The 19,840-nt window shown below is 43.3% G+C and overlaps 1 protein-coding gene across 2 annotated transcripts in view; it reads left to right on the top strand.

The window, feature by feature from the left end:
* The window catches only part of LOC122790475 (zinc finger protein 521-like), a 3,214,752-nt gene that overhangs the window by 2,226,406 nt on the left and 968,506 nt on the right, over window positions 1-19,840 (top strand). For both annotated transcript variants that reach the window (XM_044058016.1, XM_044058015.1), the window contains exon 25: window positions 10,505-10,597. In XM_044058016.1, the coding sequence (XP_043913951.1) occupies window positions 10,505-10,597 (93 nt within the window). The remainder of the gene's footprint in view (window positions 1-10,504; window positions 10,598-19,840) is intronic.

Raw genomic sequence — 19,840 nt, 5'->3', positions numbered from 1 at the left:
ACAGATGAGCAGCTGCATTAGCAAATGAACAACACTGCTCCAGACTATACAAAAACACACCCACTGCAGCTGTTTCCATCATCATTAATCCAAACAACCAAGAAAATATGTCGCAGAAAATATTTTAAAAAGTCCACTACTATGTCTGCCTGGAAAAAAAGTAGCTTATTTAAGCACTACTTCACTATATTTCAAAGACTGCTAAAGTTTTCCTGTCAGCATGGACTGCAGATAAAAAGAGCACACAGAGGAAACTGTTTGCATTTCCTGAAGTGTTAGTTACCCTTCCCCCAAAGTAGTGAAACCTGAGCTCTTAGACTAAAAGCTGCCAGAATGTAAACAAAAAGATCACATGACCTACCATCCTAATCAAAACAATCAGACAAGCAGAGAATCTTGACACTCTCCCTTTAAAGTCAAAGAAACAAATACAGCATTCTCCAGGACAGACCTCCATGCCTAAGAAACAAATGCTCATAATGGCCGAAGACCTAATTACTCTGATCAGGGGGTCCCATCCCCCTCCTGATAAAAGGCCTAGACAGGATGCAGACTATGACTCATCTGACCAGGTGTCCATCTCTTCTGATTCATCCTCAGGCCTAGGATACTGTTTACCCCCTTATGAGGATTCTGATGCTGAGGAATCAATTCCATCAGCCTCACCGCTTGAGGACTACTCCTTTTGGGGAAACCCTACATACCATGAGGGAGCATTTCCACTGGGAAGGCCAGGATTACTCCGAATCCAAGAAAAGGCTCAGAGACTTCCTTTTATTACCTCAACACAGACCCCTTGCTATTCCACCAGTGTTAGATATTGTGGATGATGTGTATACTGAATCCAGCTTAAATCCTGATTCCTTACCTCCAGCCTCTGTTAAACCTGACAAGATACTACAGAGTCCCTGACTCCCATAAATGTATGTATAAAAGCCCTGTCGCTGACCCTGAAACTATTTCTCAGGGACCCAAAGGAGTTAAGGCCTCATCAGCCAAGAATCCAGTTCCCTCTGACAGAGATTCCAGAGCATTAGACAGATGGGGAAAGAAAGTATATATGTCTCCAACTTTAGCAATGAGAGCCTTAAATTGCCAGTTTCACATGCTAAAATATCAGCAATTTTTACTGTCTCAGTTAAAACAAAAAATGCTTCCAGAATCAGATCCTCCTAATTTTAAAGAAATGCAGGATTTATTGCATGCAGCTGAACAAGTGGAAAAGCATACTTTGCAATGTGGTTTCGATTCTGTAGAGGCCTCCTGCAGGGCATCAGTTATAGGCTCTGTCATTAGAAGACATGCTTGGTTAAAAGAACATACATTACCAGATCACGTTAAAGCAAAATTATTGGATGCACCTTTGCAGCAGGATGTGTTATTTGGAGTTAAGGCAGAAGAGGTATTAAAGAAAATGGAGGATATGGCAAAATCTATGCAGACGGTGAAGGATTTCTTACAGGTTCAACCTCCTAGATTTAGCAGAAACTGGCCAACTAAGAATTGGTCCTTTCCAATTACAGATAGACCTCAAAGGGGAAGATACAGACGTCCAAGAGGTAGAGGTCAAACACAAGGTCCTTACAGGCCTCGACAATGGGTTGCATCAGGCCAGAAAGAAGGGGAAGACAGGCCAGAACGATATAAAAAACAGCTCCAATGACTTCCCACTAGAGCTGCCAAACAAATCCTTCTTGGCAGCCCCCTTGGGAGGAAAACTGGCACTTTTCTACCACAATTGGCAAATGATCACCAAAGACAAATGGGTTCTCAACATTGTATTTCAAGGTTACAGGTTCCACTTTCACACTCTGCCAAGGTTAAAAGGAATGCCAAATCTGCCACCAAATCAATGGGCAGAGTCTCAAAAACAAATTACTGCACTCATGGATATGAGAGTTATTCAAAAGGTACCATCACAGGCACAAGGACAAGGATTTTACTCAAAACTCTTTCTGGTACCCAGAAAGGACAAAGCCTGGAGGCCCATTCTGGATCTTTCATCTCTAAACACTTACCTGGATGTTCTGAAATTCAAAATGTTGACATTACAGCAGTTTCTTCCCATGCTGGGCAAGAAAGCTTGGCTCGTGACTTTGGACCTCAAAGAGGCATATCTGCATGTCCCTATCAGACAAAACTGCAGAAGATACCTCAGATTCATAGCTGCTTCAATGCATTACCAATTCTCTGCACTGCCCTTTGACTTATCTACTGCACCCAGGGTCTTCACAAAGTGCCTGGCACCAGTAATTGCATTTTGCAGACAGAAAGGAATTAAAATTTATCTGTACCTGGACAACTGCCTGATTCAAGCAGAGAGCAAGGACATTCTTCTAAAGCATCTGGCGTTTGTAAAAAAGTTATTAAGTTGCCTGGGGTACACAGTAAACTAAAAGAAATCAAAACTAGTCCCCTCACAAGACATTATATTCCTGGGTGCCAGCTTGAACACAACAGCCCAGATGGCTTATCTCACGCCAGACAAACAAGGACAACTGACTCAATACTTTCAATTGATGGCAACAAAGACCCAGCTCCCTGCAAGAAAAATTCTGCAGGCCCTGGGTTACATGGCATCCTGCATACTACTGATTCCATATGCCAGACTGCATATGAGGAAACTACAATGGTACCTAAAGAATGTATGGACTCAACACTGTCAAAGTTTGGAAACAGTTATACCACTAATCCCTTGCCTTCAGCATGAGTTTCAGTGGTGGGCTCAAGCTTGTCACCTCAACAACGGACAGCCTTTTACACAACCCACAGCCAGGAAACACTGACAGCAGATGCATTGGATTACGCCTGGGGAGCACACATGGCAGGCAAATGTATTCAGGGCACGTGGACCGCAGAACAAAGGCATCTTCACATCAATCAAAAAGAGATGCTAGCTGTACAAAATGCGATTATAGCTTTCAAGGACCTGCTGCATCCGGGACAACTACTACTAAAGACAGACAACACCACAGTTATGTGGTACATAAACAAGCAAGGGGGCACTCACTCCTACCCCCTGTGCAGACAAGCTATGACCTTATGGGAACACAGCTATAAACCTTCACGTTCATCTGCAAGCGCAATTCCTGCCAGGAGAGAAAAACACACTGGCAGACGACTTAAGCAGAAACATCATGGATCTCCCACGAATGGGAGTTGAATCCACAAATATTCAGAATGATAACACAGAAATGGTGGAGCCCGGACATAGATCTGTTTGCATCCCCAGAAAACTGCCAGCTACAAAAATTCTGCACAAGGAGTTACCATCCACCAGCATGGAAAGTGGATGCTGTCTCATTCAGCTGGAGGAACCTACAAGTATACGCTTTCCCACCACTATCTCTCCTGCCAAAGGTACTCATAAAAGCCAGGCAGGCAGGAAGAGCCAAAGATGATCCTGATTGCACCAGACTGGCCACGCCAGCACTGGTACCCAATCTTAAGGAGCTTAGCACAAGAACCACTCTGGATTTTGCCTCAAATCCCACATCTGCTGACTCAGCACAACAAACAAATACTACACAGCCAGCTAAAGACCTTAAACCTAGCTGCATGGAAGATTCCTTAGTCAAGCAAGCAGTGCCTCTCTCCAAAGCTGTTATGGATGTCATTCTGGAGACCAGAAGGCCTAGTACCAGGAAAGCCTATTCGGATAAATGGAAGAGATTCTGTGCCTGGAACCAAGCTCACAGCCTTGACCCTCTTGTCCCAGACATTCCTCAGATACTACAATACTTAACTGAGATGCTGGACAAAGGACTCTCCTTCTCATCCATCAAGATTCACACCTCTGCCATCTCTGCTCATTACAACACGGATCCACCAATTTTCTCTAATCCTCTGTTACAACAGTACCTCAGAGGGGCTAAAAACATAAGACTGCCCCGTAGAGCACCTACTCCAACTTGGGACCTCAACATTGTTTTGGAGAAACTAACCTTACTTCCTTTTCAGCCAGCCAATACAGCAGAATTAAAATATATCTCTTGGAAAACTGCTCTGCTCCTGGCAATAACATCTGCACGAAGAGTTTCAGAATTACAGGCACTAATGGCAGTGGAACCTTTCCTCATTTTCCACCAGGACAGGGTGTCTTTACGAACTAACAATACCTTTATGCCAAAGGTAGTATCCAGTGTGGCTCTAAACCAAACTATTCACCTGCCAATTTTTTATCCTAAACCACAGAATAAAGGGGAGAGACTACTGTACTCTTTGGACATTCACAGGCAGTTACACTTCTACTTGGACAAAACCAAAGCTTTCAGAAAATCTGAGCAGTTATTGGTAGCATATGCTGCAGGAGCACAGGGAAAAGCCATTTCAAAACAGACTATTTTAGAATGGATAGGACATTGTGTATGCTTCTGCTACACATACCATGGAAAACCTGTACCTAGCAGCATTAGATGTCACTGCACAAGGGCAACAGCCACTTCAACTGCCTACCTCAGGGGAGTACCTACCAAGGATATTTTGGAAGTAGCAACTTGGAGTTCTGTGCACACCTTCACCAAGCATTACCGTCTGCCTCTATACTCTAAATCCAGAGCTGGCTTTGCCACTGCAGTGCTGCAGGGCCTTATTGCCACCCTAATGCCTTATAGGACCAGCCACCCTTCCTCAGCTTTGGGATTCTACCCAAGTGTAATGACTGCAGCAATGTAACACGATGAACATAGTACAGTTTTGTACCTACCATAAATGTAGATGTTCAAGTGTAGACACTGCTGCAGTCCAGGTTACCCTACATATTTAGAGGCACGTGACATCTGGGGCAAGAAAAACTGAAGAAAATGGCGTTGGCTGCATCTTATATACCCCTGTCGCACACGTCAGGGAGGAGGCGACAGCAACCGATGCCGGACAAAGACTTTGGAACTCTGGCCGACTGTGGGACCGCCTGACGGCAGGATAACCCAAGTGTAATGACTGCAGTAGTGCCTACACTCGAACATCTACATTTATGGTAGGTACAAAACTGTATGATGTTATGTGATCCTATCTCGCCTACATTCTGACTGATGGGTTCGGAGCCGATCCCTCGGCTCCGACTCGGCACGCTTATGCCAAAGAGCGAAGTCTCTTATTGGCTGAGCTTACTATATCCCAGGATGCACCACTACCAGTCCCCCAGATCTCGTTTGCCGCTAACTTGCGAAGACGTGGTCTCGAGCTGGCTGAGCTGAGTAGTATTTATTTACTAACTTTTTTCTGTCAGAATTTTGCTGTTCTTGTCATAAAAAGCTGTTTTAACGGCTATTCTTCACTTTTGTGTGTGGTTGGAGTTTGTAAGAACTTTGTAGTGTGATTGGGCGTTGATTTTGATTTCAAGCCTCCTTCGGCTTAGGGCCTTCCCGGTCAGTCAACCCCCTTAAACCTTAGAAGGTTTTCAAATTACCCTTGACTTAATTGTAACGGATTGTGTACCTAATCGGTGGCTGTAAACCGATTTTTAGGTAGTGTTAGTTTGATAAGAAAATCTAGTGGATATTGTTGTTTTTCTGTCAGGAATTACCGTTTTTTGCTATAATGTCACAGAATCCTAGGCCTTCGGGCTTCAAAAAATGCACCAAATGTAATTTTAAAATGTCAATCACAGATGACCACTCTCTCTGTGTTTATTGTTTGGGTGCAAAACATTTACAAGAGTCATGCAGCGTGTGTCACGCTTTTTCCTCGAGGGTCCTCCAGGAGAGGAAGAATAAACTCATTCTTAAAGGCTTAATAAAACCCTCCTTTGAAGAAGCTCTAGCATCCTCTCCTTCTCCAGCTAAAAAGAAAAAGGCGTCGGCTCCGACCAGTCCGTCGGATCCGGCCGCCAAAAGACATAGGCAGGCTTCTCCTTCGGCTCCAAGGACTTCGGAGCCGAGGGCGGAACGGTCTGCCTCGATGCCACCAGTCTCGACTCCTCTGGCTTCGGAGCCGATGGCTGGGGCATCGAGAGGCGGGTCACCTTCGTCGGCTCCATTGGTCTCGGAGCCGACAAGGGTTGCCCGCTCAGACACTTCCTCCTTGGCGCCGAAGTCCTCCTCGGCACCGATGGAAACTAGTGTGGGTATTCCTTCGGCGCCGATAGTCATCGAGTCGCCTCGGAGCCGGTCCCCTAGCCCTTTGGGGCCGTTGGAGAGGCCATCTCGAACCCGTTCAGTGTCTTCTAAGTCATCGAGGATGTCTGATTCGGATATAGACAGGGTGCTCCAAAGACTGTTCCAGTCCCCAGTCTTTCAAAAATTTGTTTCGGCTCCGACCCAGTTGGTTTCGGAGCCGATAGCCCATGCCCATCCCATTGCTATTCCTCCTCCGACCGCTTCGGCTCCGTCGGAGCAGGTGCTGTTGGAGCCGATGGAGATTTTAGGGTCGGCTCCGACCCTTACTCCAACCCGGGCCTTCGGGTCCGAGTTTGGTACACAGACTTCTTCGGCTGGACCCGGGGGTGATGTTTCGGGACCTATGCTTTCGGTTCCGAGCCTCCCTCTCGGTGCTTCGGCTGCGGGACTTCCGTCTGCTGTCATGGCTCCGGGGGCCGGACACTCCCAGGATTCTGGGGGTCCGGCTTTCAGAGCTATGAGGAGTGCCTTGGCCAAGTCTTCGGCCATCTCTCCGGCTTTACCGGCACCTTCCCTGGGCGTGGAGACTGGGTCTTTGGCAGTTCCCCTGTCCGTAGGCAGCGGAGTCGCTGGGCCTGAGGTTACCCCCATTGGGGGTTCCCCTCCTCCTGAGGGTTCTTCGGAGTTGTCTTCAGAGGAACCCCCAAGGAAGAGATCGTGCAAGAGGAAGCACGTGGACTCCCGAGTCTATTACATCGACACTGATCTTGATGATGCGGAGGGGTCCCGAAGTCGATCCTCGGATGATGTCTCATTTGCAGACATCTTAGAGATCCTCAAACAACGAGGCTGGATATCCAAACCCCCCTCTTCTGATGAGTCAGTGCTCCTCAAGGCCTTTGGGGCTCAGCCCTCCGCCTCTTGGGTGTCTCCGCCCTTTGACGAGCTCCTGGATTTAGTTTGTCGAAGGGCGTGGGAACATCCAGATACCGTGGAACCAGTCCCTTCTCGTCCTAATAAATTTTTGTCTGCCCCACCAGAGAAGGAGTTCCTCACTAAAGGCGTGGCTGTAGATGCCATGGTGGTGGCATCTGCTACACAACAGGACGTGGCAGAGGCTTCAACGTCCGTCCATCCTCCTAATAAGGAGTCTAGGAGCATGGACAGGTACGGGAAGCGCACCCTGACTTCAGCGGCCTTTACTTTAAGGTCTCTAAATTGTTTGGCACATTTTACCAGGCTTCAGAGGGATCTGGTCAAGGAGCTGTCAGATTCCCTCTCGGGTAACCTACCTGAGCAGCTAGCCCAGTCGGTTAGCTCTCAGTTGGCTATCCTTACGTCAATTTCTAACTCGTCCATGAGGCTCATTTCCTATGCGGCGAAGGCGGGTAGAGCGGCAGGCACAGGCGTGGCTCTACGGAGACAAGCCTGGCTCTGCTTGTGTCAGTTTGCGGAGGCCTTCAAGTCTTCCTTCGCCGACGCTCCCTTTGATGGGTCCTCTTTGTTTGGACCTAAGGTTGAAGACACCCTTACCCGCTGTGAGCAAGAGGGAAAAACTTTATCTGCCGTAGGTGCCCGTTATTCCACTCCCTTTCGGCCTTATCCCAAGGCTAAAGGAGGGGGGAAGATGTGGTTCCGTAAATCACGTAAGTTTTTTCCTCAACAGCAGGAAGATTCCCCTTCAAGAGGCAGAGGACGGAGAAATTTTTCTGGGAGACGCCGTCCCAGAGGCGGCAGAGGGCCCCGCAATTCTGGAGACCGCGAGTCCTTTCATGGCTCTTCAGCCTCCCACACATCATGAGGGATTGCCCGGCTGTGCTGCTCCGGAGCCAGTCGGGTGCCGTTTTGCCAAGCACCTAAAAGCCTGGGAGTCAATCACTCAGGACAGATGGGTGCTTCGGATCATTGCCGGAGGTTACACCATCCCATTCACATGCTCTCCCCCACCGTCCAAAAAAATCCCGGACCCACCACCCAGTCAAAGGAAAATTGCAGCCGCAGAAGCTTTAAAGCTGCTAGAAAAAGGAGTCATCCAACCGGTCCCCACAGACCAGATCAGATCCGGAAATTACTCCAGGTTCTTTTTAGTGCCAAAAAAGACAGGGGACCTGAGACCAATATTGGATCTCAGCAGACTGAACCAATCCGTCACGAAATCCAAATTCCGAATGGTCACGTTACAATCCATTCTCCCATTGTTGGAGAAGGATGTTTGGATGTGCTCCATAGACCTCAAGGGCGCCTATTATCACATACCGATACATCAGGCGTCCAGGAGGTATCTGCGCTTCAGCCTGGGAGTCAGTCATTTCCAATTTTGTGCACTGCCCTTTGGTCTCACCACAGCCCCCAGGGTGTTCACCAAGTGTTTGGCAGTAGTGACTGCTCACCTGAGGAGTCTTGGATTCCAAGTGTTTCCCTATCTGGACGACTGGCTCCTGACTGCCACCACCAGGCATCTACTAATGGACAACCTCAAAGCCACCATCTCCTGGGTGCTACCCTGGGATTACATTCAATTGGTCAAAGTCTGTCTTGCTGCCCTCTCAGCGCATAAGGTTCATAGGAGCAGAGATAGACTCAAAATTGATGCGCGTTTTTCTACCTACCGAAAGGATCCAAACTTTACAGGGCCAAGTTCAAGCTCTGATTTCAAGATCCAAAGCCCCAGCCAGGATGGTCCTACAAGTTTTAGGTTCAATGTCTGCCACGGTTCTTCTAGTTCCTCTGGCAAGATTGCACATGAGGATTCTTCAGTGGCTATTGTCAACTCAATGGTCCTTTCAGGACCTTCCCCTCAATCATCCCATCATGATTACAGAAACATGCAAACCGGACCTTCGCTGGTGGCTTCAGACATCCAATCTAAATCAAGGAAGCCCCTTTGTTATTCCCTCTCCAGTGGTTACCCTGACGACCGATGCCTCCCAGATAGGGTGGGGGGGGCATTGTCTGGGCAGGTTAGTTCAGGGCTCCTGTATGTTTTGTCTTTTTAGGCTATCATGTACTACTTAAGCAAAACCAAGCAACAGTTGTTTGAAGAGCCTTTCAAATGCTTCAGAAGCCTCTCTTGTCTGGCTTTGACTAATAGTGATCCTTCCAAACTTGTCAAATAGCCCTCTGTCTAGTTGTTTTATGTAACACGTTAGGGGTATTATTCTGAGAGTGGCCATATGGGATGAGAGGCTTCCAGCCTAACATTCTACATGTTTGCCTTAGGCCAATCCATCTGTCTGCACAACATTTTAACAGCTGTCCATGATTTGAATAGAACTCTCTTTCCTCCCAAACCATATTGAAAATGAGTGATTTAAGCATTTGTTTTCTTTTTGGGGAAGGTATTACCCCTATCTTGGCTTTTTTTGTTTGTTTTTTTTTTTTTGTTCATGAAGTTGCATGCTTTTAGAAGGAGAAAAAAGAATGCAAAGAAGACAGTGCAAGAGAAAATGTACTAATTTCAGCCCTTTGAACACTTCTGTATAACCTATTATAAGTGCAGCGTGATTCACTTTTGTGGACCAATCTTTGACAAGTTTGCATCCCTTTGTTTAGGGAAACCATGGTCACCAAATGCTTAGCATGGTAACCATATGCTTAGCACTGCTCTTTACGTGGTTATGGGCAAGTTAATGCATCCTAGTTTTTGTAGGCTTGTACCAGTATGAAAACGGGGAAAAAGAAGAGTAAAATGAATTTAATAATCTATACCCATATAATATATACTGTTAAGAACACATTTGCCTTCTTGTTTACAATACGTAAACGTCTTTGTTAAACTTAGATGTTTCTAATCATTTTCCTTCTGACTTCTTTTTTTAATTTATTTTTTTATCTCCCTGTGACTTACGTTCTCTAACCCTTGCAAATCAGGTTTGAATCTTGTATTGTTCCATGTTCTTTTCCTCCTGTCTTCATCAGGAGTTGGATACATAATCTCATTTTTCTGTATGAGTCTGGAAGAAAAATATTTGTCCTTTTCCTTATTGCTTTTTTGCCTTAAAAGTCGTTAAAGTTGTATGTTCTTTAAGTGCAGCTTCATACAAAATAACTATTATCTTTATTTCTGATAAGTGTTATTTGTACTTATTATATTGAACTTTGGCCCAGTGGAATCTCATTCATCTTTGCGTAGTAGGCATTTAGCACTTCTGCATTATTTTTAACTTGTACTACTTTGTTTTTAACCACAGAAAACAAGAATTGTAACACTTGATCGAATGTTTTACATGAAACAATAGTATTTTGTGATCAAGATATTATTCAGAAATCTGTGTTTATGTGGTATGTTAGTTTTGTGCTACCTTGTGACCTTTTCAAAGGTATACACTTGGTGTTTTTGACAGATTGTATCCACAATTTATTATAACTGTACACTGGTTCTAACAATGAGCTTCTTTTTCCTTCCCATTTTCCTCTATAATCTTGTCCTTATCTTACTTGCATTACAGCACCGTTACCAACTCAGAAATCACCTTGCAATGTTCAGAATGTGGTACAGAATAGTACTCCAGTAGAAAGCATTTCTGGCATGCAGAATTTAGGTAAGGGCACAAGAAAATACACAGGAGAGTTTGGTAAAAAAAAAATCTGTTTAGAATATTTGAGATTTTAATCTCTGTACACTTTCTACATGTCTCTATATGTGAATTGTTTATTAACTTTTTTTCTCAGTTTGTGGGTTTCTTAGCATAACCATAGATACTGTCTGTTAGAGATCAGGAGTGCAAAATGAAGACACACTGCTTAAATAGCCACATTTCCTTTAGTAAGTAATGCCATGGACAAAGAACCATGAAGGTGACTTGAAGGGTTTATTGGCTTGAAGTTAGTAATTTATGTGAACACATGGTGTGCACTTAAGTAGGGTTATGACTTTGAAATACTGTTATCTTTCATAATAAAGATCTTTTCCCTCTCACAGACATTACTTATTCTGATGGTTACTTTGTTTAGTGTGTATTTTTGTGAACTGCACTTGCAAACATTTTGTGGCTACTCTTATTCCTTACTTCTTTCCACAAACATCTTGTGTAGATTGGCTATTGTAAACCACCAATAAAAACTGTCTAAAAAGTTAATTTATGGCTGAAAATACTCTGCAAGGTCATTCTAGTTATCCATTTTACGTTAAGTAATTCATAACAGACTGCTAGATTTCCATTTTTAAAGTTCAATACTGTCCAAGTTATTGGTTTTTCTTTGTGATTTCTACTGCCTAATAAGCATAGCTGAATTTTTATAGCCTTTGTTGTTTGGGCTACATCAATAAGTAGTAAATACAAAACTTTATCTGGTGGATGTCAATGAGCATGACGGACATTTCTTCCAGAAATACCATTAGGGAGGCAGAAGTGAAGCAAGTTTATCCCTACATTCAGTGGATGTTGAGAGGCAGGTATGAGATTTAATTTTTTTCCACCCGTTTTTAGAATATTTTTTTTTCTGGAAGATTAAAGACTTTTTTATGCAGATCAGGCTAAGGAGGAAATAAAAATTGTGCAGCAAAGAGCAAATCAGCAAGATGAAGGGGGGACTTTTGTTTTCATTGTTCTGACAGTAACAAAGCCCTTATAAAGAACTTGCCAGTGAAACCGTTTCCATTGTTCCAAAGGGAAATGATTGAGTGACAGAAAAAAGCCAGAATCTGATTGAAAAAAAATCAGGATTGCCTTAGACTTAACCACCCAACCCTGGTTTCTGGTTCTTCTTAATAATGAAGAAGACCTACAATAATGTAAAAATAGGAAGTACATCGAATAATTATAAAAGTTAAATTTATATAAGATGCTAGTTGGACATGAGAACAGTGCTTCTGTAAAAAGTGGCTGAAAAGAAGACTGGATATTTTGTTGACTGCTAAATGGGTGCGTGGACTCTAAAGCATAGTCAACACTTCAACAAAAAATAAGAAAGAAGTAAAATGACACTTTCCACTCATTTAGTTTATTCCCCTGGCACCTGAGCAACAAGCCTTCCAGGGTGGAATCCTTTCTTGGAAGGCTTATTATGAGGTGCCGGGGAATAAACTACATGAATGAAAGTGTTATTTTATTTTAGAATTCCTATTTTGTCATTTAATGTTTAGAAGGAAATGAAGGAACTGAATATGTAGTAAAAGTTTTTGTTCTTAGTAAAGTATCGTTATTAAATCTCTTGTAGTAAACCGCATGTTATGTTGTAAAGTAGTTCTGTATGGTATACAGAAGCATTTTAAATTTGAGATTGGGGGGGGGGGGTCTCATCATTGTCTGTTATTTATGCTAGTCATACTAAAGTAAGAATGTGCTTTTTCTTTATTGTAATGTAGCCAGAGTTTATACCGGAAAGAAATAGTCTGAATATCAGCAATATCATGTGATCTTGGGCTGCTTGTTGAAGAAAAAGATCCTGTGCATGAGTGTTATAATTTAATGAGTTCACCTGTTTTAATAGTTAATAATTGCTGAAGAAAATTAATTTTCTCCAAGAAAACAGGATAGAAGGGGGAAATCTGAAAATAAGTTTTCCAGTATTTGAAAAGATCAGTGTCTTGCATCAGTATAGCTGTTAGCTGCTTTTTCTTCTTCATCAGCAAGAGCCAGCTGGAGGATGCAGTTAATCAGGAAGTGATTGAAGAATGTCCTCTGAGACAGTTGTGTAAGAAACATTATGATCATCAAAGGGAACTGACAAGCAAGTCAATGAAAATAAGTTTGGTGGCGAGAAAAGTAAATACCTTTGAAGGTATTTGTATGCCTCGCAGCATTAATACTCTTGTATTAAATATAACTGTGCACAATTTAGTTTATTCATTTAGAGGGAGACAGTTTACCTTTTTCTTAGGGTTAAAAATAAGTTAACTGAGACAATGGATGCTATTTTCCCATGTGGGAGGGAAACAGAGAAAGAGGACAAGGACAGATGTTATCTCTGTGAGGAAGAGCACAAAAGCTAGCTTGTGCTTTCGTCATGATTAAATCTAACTTTAGAATAAGTAAAGCCTGTGTGTCTAGCTGTCTTTCTGGGATAACTGCCCATGTGTGGTGAAATAACTTTCCTTTTTGGAAAGTGTATATAGTTCTGTGTGTGTTGGGGGGGGGGGGTATAAAATGTGTATGGTTTCTTGCTGAATGTTTTTTTATTGAAACACTAAGGCTTGGAAAATATGACATTGGTTCAATCAGAGATGTGTAGCAGTAACTACATGTGGTAATAGCCTTCCAAGCATTAATATGTGCCTGTAAGTTGCAAGTTGGAAACATGTATCCGAAAGAACTGTTCTGCAGAATATGTGAAAGTAGCAGCTTCTTACTAGAATGACTGTCTAATCAGTTTTGTCATAGAATGTCGATGGCATTGCAGGTACAGAAAAAACAAAAAGGAATACTGAAATATAACAGGTGTGGGGTGCAGTTAGTAATGTTCTAGGGACACCTTTGCTTGGAAATGAGTATGCAAAATTGGGAAAGAAACTACTTCAGAATGGTATAGAGTATCTGGGACAAAGAGAAAGGTAAGTAGTGATTGTGAGAGTGACTTCAGTAGTGATAAAAGAGGAGAAGAAAGACAGTGATGGCAGGTTTGTGGTAATTTGGAGGTGATTGGCAGAGGAGAAGGATTATACTGCCATGAATTCTACCTAAATATAATATTATGGAGCTTAAGAGGATTTTGGGAGAAGTTAGCTTTCAACGGGGAATATTGTTTATGGGTGGGGACTAAAACTTGATTTGCAAAAGTGAAGATGCATCAGGGGGGCCTAAAAGGGAAAACATAAAGAGAGTCGATTTCTAAAGACATGTATGAGAATATTTGGACTGGAAGATGTGGATTTACTCGCAAGATCACAGAGCCAGAATTTACATATTCCCCAAGGTATAAAAAAATGGGATAGACTGTAAAATTACATTTTTAAATGTATTTATCCTTTGTTGATCGGATTAGTCCTGCCAGGCTAGTGGTCTCTCTTCAGGGGAGACCAGAGATGGTATTTCTACTACTAGGAGAAATTTGGCTGGGATATTAGGGTACTTTCTTTACTCTTTTCAGTGAGTGACATGGAATCTTTTACATCCACCTGAGCGCAGATAGGACCTTGGTTTAAAGCGTCATCTGAAGGATGATTCTAAGGAGCATGAGCATGGCTATTTAATTGAAATATAAACACATCCAGGAATTATTTCAGATACTGCACTAGCCAGTGAAGACTAAAGTGGTAAATATGCAGGGAATTAAGTGAAAATAGGACACACTGGTGCTTTCCTGCACATTTGTTAAAAAATAAAGGAATTTAAGGAATGGATAGTGGAAGTGATCTGAGAGTTAAGGAAGATAGACATTTCTTCAGAAGGCATAGCCTGGGAGCATTTAGGGGGGATGTCTAAGGCTAAAGTGTTGCAGAAGGGTAGTCTTGCAGAACAAGAGAACGAACAGTTACTGAGTGCTAAAGAGAAAGTAAGGGAGTATTCAGGTAATATGCATGAGTTTAGAAACGTTGCTGTTAAGTATTTTTGAAAACTCTAGAGGAAAAATGTTCTTAGCACGGTGATTTGGCAACTAGAAGTAGAAAGGGATGTTTGCCAAATTATGGAGCCAGTGACAGGGATACTAACCAGAAATCATGTAGAGGTTTTAGAGGTATTTTGGAAATCCTACACAAATTTGTTTAGAACAGTGAGAAAGGAAGACCAAAAAAGGCACAAAAGGAATTTTTATGGAAGATTTAACTGTGTGTAGGATAGAGGAAGACAGAGCTCCGTAATATCCAAGATGGGAAGGGGTGAGATAAAAACATGATAGATAATTATTCAGCAGGGAAGTATTTTGGAACAGATGGTAATCCTGTGGAAGATGGGGTGAGAAAGTGATAAATATCTGGAAGGTTTAATTTAACAATATTAGAAAACAGGAATAGTACCAGCATCTTGGAAGAAAGCTCTGGTGACTGCATTACCTGAAGAGGGTAAAGCCTCTTCAGACAGAGCTTTATATAGACCAGTTTCAAATTTTAACTGTGATTGTAAAGTGTTTCTGTGCTAGCTAAGAGAATGGCAAGGGTGTTGCTAAAATTGATGTATATGGAACAGTATGGTTTTGCATAGGGGTGGCAAACATTTAGCATTGCTAATAGATCGATGTAGCGGTGTCGTCTCACAGTAAGACGCTGTCCGGTTCGATTCTCAGCTAGAGCGTCTTCTGCGTGGAGACGTGTGAATGGGCGTACCTTCGTTGAAGGTTGTGCATCAGGGCTGGTAACTCGGCACGTAAAAATCAACTACCAATCATTAGCGGTCCGGAGTTCTGCTGTGGCGACCCCTAACCGGTAAAAGCTGAAAGACACAACAACAACAAAAAATAGATTGATGGTCATCCAGAGGGAAGAAGAATTTAATATACCTCCACTGTTACTGAATGGTCTTTATGCAGAGAAGCCATTCTTTAGAATCAATTGATTTTATGAGTAGGGTGATCGTGGCATTTGCATTCCTTAATAGAGTAATAGGGTTCATTTGAGGGACACTTGAAGGGTCAGAGGCGCAAATTAAAGTTGACTGGTTCCTTTCTGACATGCTGTGTTTCACCGGTGTCCTGTTTTTCCCTTTTATTTATTTTGTTTAAACGCTTTGCAAAGTAAGGGAGACTCAAATTCATTTCAAGGATATAACTGGTATGGTACTCAAAAAATGTTAAGCCTTTTTCACAAATGATATTTTTTTGTACTTGATAAATCCCGAGAAGGACATTTCAGTGCTGTGGAACATTTTTAACACCCTTGTTGAACTATTAAGACATCGGCAGGCATACTTCTATATAAAAGAAAACAAACCATTTGAACATGTTCCCAGTTACAAACATTAAATATCACATGTATTCTTTTGTATAACTATAACTAATCTAAAATTATATAACTTGCTTAATTCCTGTCTTCTCTTAAACCTCACTGCTCCAAAACATATGTGAAGTTGTTCTATCTCGCCTTCATTCTTACTGATGGGTTTGGAGCTGATCCTCTGCTCCGACTCGACCAAATGCTAAAGCTCGAGGTCTTCAAACAGCTTGTGGCCTACTTCTTTTCCCATGTTGCAATAGTGCTTCCCTCAGATCTGTTTTGCCACTGCAACAGATCGGGTGTTCGTCAAACAGCTCTGGCCAATATTGTCAAATTTTTTATATTTGTCTAAACAAAATATTTTCATTCCTGTTTGTTATTTGTTAGATTACAGTTAGCTGCTTGAGACACTTGTCTCGTTTGTTAGTCATAGTTACTTAGAGTGCTTTTCGGCTCTTCATGAGGATTTTTTCTATAAGTGAACTGTAATAGCTAACTTGCAAATACTTTTTATTCAACCCTGCGGTTTTTATTAGGGTTGTATAATGGTTGTTGAACAATTTGGTGTTTTTCATAGTTATTATAGTTAGTCTTAGAACCTCCTTTATTAGGGTTATTTTTTCTTATTTTCTTATAGATGCTGTCTGTGTGCTGTGCCTTGGGTAATTCTCAGTTGATAGAATTATGTCTGAAAAAGTTAAATCTGGGTTTATAAAGTGTCCAAAATGAGGACAGAAGCTGTCCGTTACAGATGGCCATACAAATTGCATTTATTGTTTAGGTGAGCTTCACCTACAGGTAAATTGTGCCATCTGTCACTCTTTTAGCTCGCGCATTCTTCATGAATGCAAGAGTATCTTGAAATCTTCATTTCAAGAAGCTTTAGACAAGAACAAGCCTACTAAGTCTCAAAAAAAGTGGGTCTACAAGCTCTTCATCAGAATCGGAGCCGAAAAGGGCTCATCGACTTCAAAAACCTCTAAATTTGATAATACTGCCACCTCGGCACCTATGCTTATAGAGCCGAAGGTAATTGTGGTCAGTGGGAGCTGGTCCCCAGCCTTGGAGTCGATATCTCCCACTTTAAAATCTCCTATCTTCCAATCTGAGACATCGTCCATTGTTTCCCGGTCCTCAAGATTATCGGATAAGGACTTGGATCGAGTGGTACAGAGACTTCTACAGTCACAGGCACTAGCCAAAATTCTGTCTGGTCTGACCCTTAGAGCTTTGGAGCTGACCCAGACTCAGCCTGTTTCTTCGATTCCTCCTCCGATTTGACCCGAAGTTTTGAAGCCGGAGTATTCAGAATCTATGATTGTAGAACCATCAAAGTTGACACCCATTATCATTCGGTTCCGACTACTCTGACCTTTTCGGTACCCACCTTAGAGTGTAGGGGCCAACATTCACCGGTCGAGTCTGGAGAGGATAGTCGTACCGATCATTTGGTGCAAACTTTGCCTCCAGGGCCTTAGTTCAGGTGAGCTCAGTACCTACCTCAGGTTTTTGGAGCCCATGGTTTCGGCGCCTCAGAGACCGCCTGTTTCTACGGATCCAGACGTCTCTTTAGACGGGAGCCACGGGACTTTTGATGCCATGAGGGAGAGTGTTGTCCTCTAGGGCACTCACGTCATCGGTTCCAGCAATCTCCTCCCCTAAAGTTCCTCTGTCTGTCTCTGCTTCACTGATCCCGCAAAAGCGTAGAGACCTGGAGTCTCAGGTCCCCCCCATCGGGTGAGCCCTGTTCTTCCAGGATCTCCCCAGAAGCTCCCTCGGAGGAGGTTCCCAGGAAGAGAACTTGCAAGAGGAAGCATCCTCACAGGAATCCATCACATCAGATACTGACTTAGATGAGTGAGAAGGGTCCCCATGGTCCCCCTCTGAAGATTTCTCTTTTGGTGATATCTTAGAAATCCTAAAACAGAGGAGTGGCTGGAATCCCCTTAATCCTACCGATGATGAGTCAGTACTCCTGAAGGCTTTCGGGTCTCAACCCTCCACCTCTTGGGTGACTCCACCTTTTGATGAGTTGATGGACCTTCTCTCTCGAAAGACGTGGGAGTCCCTGGATACCATAGAACCAGTCCCTTGGAGGCCAAATAAATTTATTATGTCATCTCAGGACAAGGCTTTCCTTATCAAAGGAGTACCCATTGATGCTGTGGTGGTGGCCACTAAGAAGGAGCTATCTGAGACCTTCGCATCTGTTCATCCTCCTAATAGAGATTTTAGGATCATGGACAGATACAGAAAGCACATGTTTAGTTCAGCGGCCTTTACTCTTTGATCCCTGAACTATCTTACACATTTCACCAGACTACACCGAGATCTCCTTAAGGAGTTAGGAGATAATCTACAGGGTGCAGTAGCTGCAGTGGTCTCAGATAAGGTAAATTCCCAGCTTGCTACCCTAAATTCCCTTATAAACTCTTCCATGTGTCTGATTTCATATGCAGCAGATGGAATGAGTTGGGCAGCGGGTACAGGAATTGCTCTTAGGAGACGCTCCTGGATGTGCTTTTTGTTCCTTTGCAGAGCCCTACAAGTAATCCTTTGTAAACACCCCCTTTAATGGTTCATCACTTTTTGGACCGAAAGTGAAGGAAATGCTTACCAGGTGTGAGCAAGATGGAAAGACTCTGCTGTAGGAGTCAGTTTTTTCCATTCCTACCAGACCTTATCCCAAAGGTGGGAAAAGTGGGAAAATGTGGATGTTCATCGTGTTACCCTGCTGCAGTCATCACACTTGGGTTATCCTGTCGTCAGGCGGTCCCGCAGTCGGCCGGAATTCCAAAGTCTTGGTCCGGCGTCGGTTGCTGTCTTTTCTTCCCTGACGTCAGTGCACCAGGGGTATATATAATGCATCTGACACCATTTTCTTCAGTCTTTCTTGCCGCGCGGTGCCCGAAGCAGAAGCAGTTCGCAAGTGCCGGTCGGCCGACTCCTGAGATTTTCAAAGTCGAATTTCAGATCCGAAGTCTTCAATAAAGCTAAGTACCTCGTTGGGGAAACTTTTCTTGCCTCTGACCGATTTCAGAAAAAGTTAACAATTGTATTTCTTGTGGGAAGCAAATACCTCATAAGGATTTTCATTCTTACTGCATACCTTGCCTAGGCCCAGACCACGACGTCACTGGTTGTCATTTTTGTGGTAGGTGTAATAAGCGTACTATAAAAAGACGCTTTGATTTCGCATGACACTACGGTTGAAAATTTAATTACACAATGCCGTCGGAGCAACCGACTACCGGCGTGCACAAAAAACACAAGGATAAGGACAGGCAGCCTAGACCCAAGCCAGACTCCGAGGCCTCGGCAGGACAGGTCTCCGGTTCACCAGTCTTCAGTGAGGTTCCGACGCAGCCCCTGACTACCACAGATTTGGAACCCGAGACCGCTTCGGTGCCTTTGGCGGAGAGTACTAGGCCGACACAGCCATTTTGTTTATCCCCTACCGACGACACTGCAGAAGGAGATGTCGGTGCTGTAGAAACACCTTCGGTTTCTGAAGGCGTCTTCAGACAGACAACGCTCACCATAAAAACTTATCCTAAGCTTAAGACTCCTATTAAACCAAAAAAGACTGCACTTCAGTCTCCAGTTCAAGGCCCCATGCCTAAGAAACCGATGCTTAAAATGGCTGAAGATTTGATCTCTTTAATCAGGGGTTCCCAACCCCCACCCGACAAAAGGCCTAGACAAGAGGAAGATTATGCTTCCTCTGATCAAGTGTCTATTTGCTCAGGCTCCTCTGAGGACCAAAATGACTCCTTTTTCCCTTATGAAGATTCTGATGCTGATGATTCTATTCCCTCAGGTTCTCCTCCTGAAGACTACTCCTTTGGGGAAACTTTACACACTGAGGGACCATTTTCACAGGGAAGGTCAGGACTACTCTGACTCAAAGAAAACACTCAGAGAGTTTCTTTCACTCCCCCAGCACAGACCACTTGCCATCCTCCCAGTTTTAGAC

The sequence above is a fragment of the Protopterus annectens genome, chromosome 16.part0 (assembly GCF_019279795.1).
Source record: "Protopterus annectens isolate FY-2018-M chromosome 16.part0, PAN1.0, whole genome shotgun sequence".
NCBI lineage: Eukaryota > Metazoa > Chordata > Ceratodontiformes > Protopteridae > Protopterus > Protopterus annectens.
This window is presented reverse-complemented; position numbering and strand designations above follow the sequence as displayed.